The sequence below is a fragment of the Chinchilla lanigera genome, unplaced genomic scaffold (assembly GCF_000276665.1).
Source record: "Chinchilla lanigera isolate Chin_1 unplaced genomic scaffold, ChiLan1.0 scaffold00035, whole genome shotgun sequence".
Taxonomy (NCBI): Eukaryota; Metazoa; Chordata; class Mammalia; order Rodentia; family Chinchillidae; genus Chinchilla; species Chinchilla lanigera.
In genome coordinates, this window is record NW_004955436.1 from 3,540,687 (window position 1) to 3,549,368 (window position 8,682).

At 40.9% G+C, this 8,682-nt stretch overlaps 1 protein-coding gene and 1 long non-coding RNA gene across 6 annotated transcripts in view; one reads left to right on the forward strand and one right to left on the reverse strand.

Moving 5' to 3' along the window:
• Tbc1d32 (TBC1 domain family, member 32) overlaps positions 1-1,811 on the reverse strand; it is a 157,282-nt gene extending 155,471 nt beyond the window's left edge. The window contains exon 1 of one of the 5 annotated variants that reach the window (XR_001234976.1): positions 93-1,811. Coding sequence is in view for 3 of the 5 variants with exons in the window: in XM_013516658.1 (XP_013372112.1) it covers positions 93-247 (155 nt within the window). In the remaining 2 variants the exon portion in view is untranslated. The remainder of the gene's footprint in view (positions 1-92) is intronic. The other 4 variants (XM_013516658.1, XM_013516656.1, XM_013516655.1 and 1 more) reach the window with 4 other exon arrangements.
• Positions 700-8,682, forward strand: part of LOC102016844 — a 14,922-nt gene continuing 6,939 nt past the window's right edge. Inside the window, exons 1-2 of the long non-coding RNA XR_001234977.1 lie at positions 700-788; positions 8,123-8,211. This is a non-coding gene — a long non-coding RNA (uncharacterized LOC102016844). The remainder of the gene's footprint in view (positions 789-8,122; positions 8,212-8,682) is intronic.

The following is an 8,682-nucleotide window of genomic DNA, read 5'->3' on the forward strand; positions in this document are numbered from 1 at the left end:
GGGCGCGTCCGCGGCCGGAGCTCGGGCAGGCCGCTCCCCTCCAGCCGGGGGAGGGCGGCCCGGGAACCGAGGCCGGGCGGGCGGCGCGTTACTTGTGGAAGTTGTCGTCCGTCTCCTCCAGGCGCAGCAGCACCTCCTCGGCGCACTCCAGGGACGGCGCGCCCGTGATCCGCTCCTTCACGCTCCGGAACAGCTGCCTGAGCATCGCCTGCAGCCGCGCCTCGTCCCCGGGACACACGCGCGCCATCCTCGCCGGGGACGCCGAGTCGGGCCGGTCCGCCGGGGCGCAGGGACCTTCAGCGCGCACGCGCGACCGCGCGGAGCGTCGTTGCCTAGGAGACCGAGGCGCGCGCTCGGAGGCGGGGCTTCCGCTACTCAGCGTTGCTCAAAAAAACCAAGGCGGCTTCCGTCAGAGAAATAAGGGTCCTCTCAGGCCTCGCCTTGGATTCTCGCTGCTGCTAGCCTGCAGCATCAACAGAACCCAGACTGGGCCGAATAATGGGCGCGGACCTGCAGCAACGCTCTGACAGGAGGATACACGGGGGAGCGCTGGCGCAGTGCGTGACGTCACACATCGACCACGGCGCGTGACGTCAGCGCGACAACATGGCCATCTTGGCAGGAGAGCAGACCGCCTGAAGAAGGATGACGTGAGCTTACGCAGGCAGTCCTGGGCTTCGCGGGTGCGAGGGAAAGGGACGGCTCAGTAGAGGAAAGAGAATAAAGTTACCCTGAAGTAGCCTGAAAAACGGTTAAGATGTGTCATGTACAAACTTCGTACCATGAAGGTAGTAGCCATTATCTACTGCAAACGTGCACTGATGAAAATGAATGGAAGTAGTCTGAAGTTTCAGCTGAAGCATAACTGGTGTTGGGGTGCTGGTTTTTCCACAGCTGGCACCTGCTCAGCTCCTTTACAGGAACCTGGCCCAAGGACGACTACTGCACCACCTCCCAGGAACAGAGCCGAGCAGTTACAGTGCAGTACCACCAGCCCCATGCTGGAGAAACGCGCTGTGCAGGGGCCCTAAAAATCCATGCCTGGGTTCGAACCCCGTGCAGAAGTTCAGAGAAAGGAACAGAGAGCAGGCGACATGGTCTGTATCAGAGTCTGAGCATGGACAGCATTGGGTATGTGAGTTTATAGGGTCAAAAGGAAGTGAGGCTAGAACAGTCCTGTGGCCATACTTGAAAGTGTCATGCAAGGCAATCCAAGGGACTGGAGGTTTATCCTGCAAGTAGTGAGACACAACTGGATTCTGGAGACACCACCATAGGATGTCAGACATAAAGACCACATTGCAGGAAACTGCAGTGGATGATGATAGTTGCTTACCCAGTATCCGACCCAGATTAATCTCCACACCGTGATCCTATCCAAGTTAGGAAAAACCAACCGAGCTATTATCTATAGGATAGTCCCATGCTGCAGCCAAGGAATGGTTCAGTACAAAAGCTAACTTGCCCTAGTTGGATTTAAACTCCCAATCCTCCTGCCTCAGCCTTACAGAATGCTGAGATTACAGTGTGACCCACCTCATCCACTTTGTCTCGTTTTACTCATCCTTTAATGCTTAAGCACTATCCAGCTCCTGAGTTACTCATATGACTGGCTGAAGCCTTTTGTGAAAAAACAGTTGATTGAAATTTTCCTCATGTTTCCACTCTTTCACCAGAGTCTATCCCAGTAAGCCACTACCTATGAATCCAAGATGATCAGAGTCTGTCCAAGCGAATACCAGATGTTACGGAATTCTATGGGTTCAGTTCAACATTACTCCTAAAGTTTTTTTTTTGTTTTTTTTTTTTTTGGTTTTTCTCTGGTACTGGGAACCGAACTCACTACTTTGTGCTTGCCAAGCAGGCGCTTTGCCTCTGAGCTAAATCCCCAGCCCCAGTTCAACATTACTCCATTTCTTAAGAAAATAAGCTCTGGCCAGGCATAGTGGCACAGGCCTATAACCCCAGCACTTGGGAGGCAGAGACAGGAGAATCTGCAAGTTTGAGGCCATCCTAGGCTACACAGTGAGTTGAAAGCCAACCTAAAAATAAAGCCAGACATAGAGAGACCCTGTGTTAGAAAGAAGGAAAGAAAGAATCAAAAAGGAAGGAAAAAATGTTTTAAAGAGAAAATAAGCTTCTGATCCTGGCATAAACTCTGGTATTCATTGTGTGTATTTAGTTATGGTGGACTTTGGTCAAGGCACTAATATTTGGTCCAAACATGTAAGGCAAGATTAGCAGGGTCAATGACTACATGTGGTTTTTGCATATTTACCTTATATTTAAAGTACATGACTGTAAGCATAGCAGGATCCTCGGACCCATGACTTGCAGTGAGCATCATGTGTTAAGTACAAAGACCTTGGATGTGGGAAAGTGCTCAATAATTCTGAATATTATTAACATTGTTGCCCATTTCTACAACTTTGAAGTGTACATTTTCATAGAACTTGGCCAGGTTCAACTTTCACAAACTAGTAAGACAGTAAACCACTTCAAATTTTTCAACTGTTATATTGGCTTTTTCTTTTTAGGTAATAAGCTGAAGTGAAACTGGGGAGACATAAACTACCAGTATCTGGGGTTTTTGTTGTTGTTGTTGTTGTTGTTTTTTGGTTTTTTTGCGGTACCAGGAATCGAACTCAGGACCTCGCACTTACCAGGCAGGCACTGTGCTGCTGAGCTAAATCCCCAGCCCCCACTACCAATATCTGTAATTGAAAACTTCTGTATTTTGGAGAGCCCCTTTCTTAGAATGGCTTTTGCCTCTTCCCAGAGGGGTAATCTCACTTGATTAAAAAAGAAAATAAGTAAATACTTTTTTTTTGTTTTGTTTTTTTGTTTGTTTGTTTTTCTCCGGTACCAGGAACTGAACTCACGACCTTGCACTTGCCAGGCAGGCGCTTTGCCGGTGAGCTAAATCCCCAGCCCCCAGTAAATACTTTTAAAAAGAAAATCACAGACTTACTGATGAAAAATTATTACAAAAGCCTGAGGTAGAGTTTGACCATTTATCCAAAATGTAAGTGCTTGGTTCTGAAAGTCTTCAATGTGTCTAGAAAAAGAATTTTGTTTTGTGGGTTTTTTTTTTTTTGGGGGATTTTTTCCGGTATCAGGAATCGAACTCATGACCTTGCGCTTGCCAGGCAGGCGCTGTGCTGGTGAGCTAAATCCCCAGCCCCTAGAAAAAGAATTTGAATTACTACTTTTCCTTATTTATTGGGATTGCTTAGTAATGCTGCCTAACTTGTTGGTCTAAACAACTTGTGGAATTAGTCTCCGATCTAATGCCTCTCCTAACCCTGCACTGAACATGATGGCAGCAAAACAACCACCTCACCACTCTGAAAGCAAACCTGTCATGCATACACTCCTGCTTACAGACCTGTAGGAAACTGTGAAGATGCTCATTACCTTATCTGCAGAATTCTCCTCGTCTGGTGCAACAAGCTTGCTTTTAAAGACCTGATTTTAGCACAGCCTTTTAAATGCTTTACTGTATTCTGATTTGAAGACATATTAACCGCCTACCACCACAAGACTTTTTATATAAGAACTGTAGAGGAGCTATTCCAATTCTTATTCTTGTGAACATACTGTACAGGCTACCCCATTAATCCAACTTATACTTTTTGATCAAGTAATGCATTTTCAAACTTGATCTCCAATACCAGAGTTCACATATACCTTATGTTAGTTTAGGTTACAATCTGAGCTTTTGTTAAAAAGGAGAAGGAAAAAATAGAGTAGTTTAAGAAAGATAAGTGTCCAGAGATAATCAGCTCTGTCCATGGTGGAAGGACAGCTTTACCATCAACAGTAATTGTCAGCTTTGCATCCAGGGTGGCTCCTCCAGCGTGCACCACTACCTCTGCTTCTCAGCCATCAGAAAAGAGAAACAGGCAAGAGTTTCACGCAACTTGACACATAGCCTTCTGTTGTCATCTCATAGTGACATAAACACAAGGTGGCTAGGGCAGAAAGTAGGAAGCTGATTCTGTCTGGAAAAATAAAAACAAGCTCTTCAGTGACTATGAGAAGGGCAAAATAAATATTAGTGGAGAGTTAGCTGTCTCTGCCACAAATCCCTGTGGTTACTGACTTTTCAAGTTGTACACATTATTTCTAGCTGGCTAGATCAGCCCTGGTTCAGATAAGAGAATAAAAACTAATTAGGTATTTTAAGAAATACAGAATGTACAAGTGAATAAAGTTACTAGAAAGGCAAGAGAAGAAAATTATCGAGTTTCTAAAAATTCTCCTAGGGCACAGAGGACTGACCCTTCAGCAGGTATGCTACTTCTGTTATACCGTGTGACAGTGGCATTTGAGAATAAGGGACAATAGCTGAACTGGGCGACAGGCAGCTGGAGTCCGGAAGCTTCTGTGATCAGCACAAATCCCAATCAAAGCCCACAGAACTACTTACAGGGGACTAAAATATGGCCCCTAACACAGTAGAAATTGCTTCCAAACATACAGGCCGCTAGAGATAAAAATGTGGAATCTTGCTGTAGGAAATGTCACATTTCCATATCCATGTGTTCCATCATAAACATAATGAAGAAAATATATAAAATTTCTACTTCCCAAATTGTGCAACTGTGTTTGATTTTCACACCCAGAACACAAGCTGCAAAAGAGTCTGAAAGTGTTATTGATAGGGCCACAGCCTTTGTAGAACAAGAAGATGAGCTAAAAAGTATATTGGGAGGTAAGAAAGTCAATCTGCCACTTCTACCACTGTGACACATAGCAGCATGTAGTCTAGAAAATAAATAAAATAAATCTGTCATCTATGAACATAACTTGAACTGAATTTAAACTCACAGCTGACTAACTTGCTGAATTCTTTTTTGACATTCAGCTACCCAGATTCAGCCTGAGTCACAAGTTTCCACCTTTAACACTAATCTCATTTTCTCACATCCTAAAATTACTCATTTAAAAAATTATTTGAAAATATGCTAAAGTAGTAAATTATATGTGTATTACTCATAATCCAGTATTTATTTTATTCAGTTTTGGTGGTCAGTATATGATTTCATATTCATAGACATGTTTAAAACCAAAAAATGTTAACTTCATGGTATGAAAATAAAGCCAGCCAGTTCAGCTTTAAAGGCATCTTTCTGTCAGTAAAATGTATTTCTTTTAATAAACATACAAGTCTGTGAGAAAAGAATAGGAAAGTTTAAAACCAAGCAAAATTCAATTTATTACTACATAGGACTGTTTATAGTTTTCTATTAGCAATAATGATGAACTGTACATATTTCTTTGCTTTTTTGCATATGGTATTGAATTTGATAAGTTTTGACATATGCATGTACCTGTAAAGTCATTTCACAATCAAGATAATGAAGATACTTGTTACCCCCCAAAATTTCCTGGAATTCTATGATAATCCTTCACTTCTGTCTCTCCTCAATCTTCCTCTACCATCCCCAGCCACTCAACTACTTTACTATAGATCTGTTTGCATTTTAATACATACATAAGTTCAATCATACAATGTGTATTATTTTGACTTCCTTAAATGCATCATGATGATCATGAGATTTACCCATGTTTGTATCTATACTTTGTTTCATTGCTTATTAGTATTCCATGATGTGAATACCCCACTAATTGTTTATCCATTTACTTGTTTATAGAAATTTGAGGTTGTGTATACTTTTTGGCTATTAAAATATTACATATTTCTGAGAGGATTTTTAGTATACTAAACCAGTTTTATAATAAGCACACATAATCGATGTGTCCATATAGTGTGACTGAAAGCTCAAAACAAAATAATTCTATACCAGGATAATTGGTGCCCTCCTTGACACTGGTAATGAATATCAAGATTTATTCATTCCTTGATTAACCCAAGTATTGGTGATCAATGAGGAGACAGGTTTAGGGAATCTTTGAGTAGTTAATTCTCAAAAACATCTGATCATCTAGTTAATTCTCAAAAACATCTGATCATTAGAGACCAAAATTATACAGTATAGCAGACAAATGAGATTTATCACACAGGCAGGAGTCTACAGAGGTTTTTAGCAAAGACAGTGTAACAGATACTCATTTCTTCTTTTTTCTGCTCTGAATCATACCCCATAACAAGTTTTATGGGACTATCCAACTGTGCCGGTCTTTTCTGAGGCACCATTAGAAACAGTCCCACCCCAGAAGGCAGTGACCAGACCTGACCAATCAGCTGCTACCACATGGAACTTTGTTAAAAACCCAAAATTATTATTATCTCAGTATTGCTGTCTTCTGTGCTGACCACTCTTGATCAGAGATTATTACAGAGATATTTTTGAGGTGAGGTCCGGGCTGGACTCAAACTTTAGGACTCAGGGGAACCTCTCACCTCAGCCTCCTGAGTAGCTGGGCCTTCGGGCATGTGCCACTGCACCCAATGCAAGGTGTTTGTTTAAATTACAGAAGACACACACATCACATAAGTCAAATGGCGAAAAGTAAATCAGCAGAACCATGGGAAAAAATAAGATTATAACCATGCTCACTAGGGGCTGGGGATTTAGCTCAGCGGCAAAACCACCTGCCTGGCAAGCGCAAGGTCGTGAGTTCGGTTCCCGGTACTGGAGAAAAACGAAACAAACAAAAAAACCAAACCATGCTCACTAATCATCCAGTATATCAGTATAATAGACATTACCCCTGGCCTGCCGGTTCGTAAAAACTGTCTGACTTCAAGACTATGCAACTTTCAGTAACTTTCTATTCCTACAATTTTTTCCTAAACTAGTTTTATAGCACCGTTTCTAGGGGGAATTATTGTTCATATATAATTTTATTGAAATTCCATTGCTCACAGTATATATTTAAAAGCAAAATAAATATAAGTAGCCATACAGTTAATTCTTATTTTCACTGTGAATTTTTAATAAAACTGCTAATCCTTGAAATTGATCCTTTAGGATATTTTAAATTTAAAGAATCACTAAGAATGATAAAAGAGAAGTAAATTATTTTATATAATAATTCTCTGAATTATTAAAAATGCAAATTAGGAGTAGAACCCTATTATAAACAAAAAATTTAAATGTATAAGATGCAACTAGGTGTAAAGGCCTTGATTTCAGGCTCCAGTACCTGGGGAAAAAAGTTGTCAACCTAAAGCAAGGTAAACATTTGAAATCTACAAAATTAGCCAAGTTTTAGAACATATATATATGTATACATATATGGAAAAATAACATGCAAAGAAATGAGTAACCCCTTACAATGCTGCTAGATGCACAAATAAAATCTTCCTGAAATGGAAACTGACAATTTGTATCAACAATTTTTGAATCAGCAACTCCGTTTCTTGGAATACACTCTAAGGGTCAGAGATGCAGCTGATGATTTATTATAAGGATGTTCACAGGTACAATTATTTGTAACATTACATCCCTGGAAACTTTCTAAATAGTTCATAATAGATTTAAATTTACATTAATTAGGGCTCAGCCATATGCTAATAATATCAGGTGCTCAAAAAGTTTAATGTAGATGCTTAATAGAGAAAATACATTTAAAATGGGAAAGTTTGAATTTCAAAATTGTGTATTCTTCTAAATATATAAAAATTTATTATGTATTATAAACTATATGTTATAAAATAAAGTATTTCTCCAATATATACTTATGGGATGCTTACCAAGTTAAATGCATGATGATGTGCTAGGCAATACCTGCACGTGCACATGTGCGCGTGCGCACACACACACACACACACACACACACACAATTAAGGATGAAAATTTCTCTGTTCACAGTTGTAACCTTATTATATATAATGCTGGATCTTACACATTCTTAGTATAGTGCACTAAATCCTTCTGTCTAAAGCTAACAGGTTGGTTAATAATAGCACAATTACATTACATTGCGTTAACGAGAGACTACTCAACAAAAGCAAAACAAGACTATGGGTTCCTCTAATTAGAATTGGAGCGAGGGCAGGAGGCACAGGGATTTGCTTTTTGTTGTGGTCACTACTACACTATTTGATTTTTACTGATACATGTTTGTACTTTCAGTTTATAAACAATACACCCTTTTTAGACACGGATAAAAGAGGCCCCAAAAGTAATATTCTTCTTTCCCATTTCAGGACAAAATTAATTCAGAGGTGGACATAAGGATCAGACAGCTGGAGAGAAGACACCAGCGTTATTAAAAGTGTACTGAAGGATGAGTTAGGTATGTGGCACAACAGTCTTTCACCACTAACTTAGCCTTTCCCTCTCCAGACACTGCACAGATGTCAACAGCAGGTCATCCCTACAGAGGCCAGTGGTGATCAGGACAGGCTCATGAATGCCGTACACAGGCAGGATTTGAAAATCAAACAGAAACAGTGGAAGCAAACATTCATTCGCACTGTGAAGCTCATCAAATGTAGTACTCAACACCTTTTGTCCCAGTACTGGTCGTTTGTTACTTGATGTGCAGGCTAGAAATTGTGGGTGCCAGTGGCCTTGTGACTCGATACCCTTTCCAGCCAATTCCATTAGTTTGGTATTTATCCTTTCGGTACTTGTAGGGTCTCCCAGAACCAACTTAATAGCAAATACCGTCAAAAAATAGCATGTTGGCGAGTTCTCTGGGAGCGGCAGGGCTCGTGGGTCCGAGTTTGTGCTGGACGCATACCACCACGATTCCCAGCTGAAA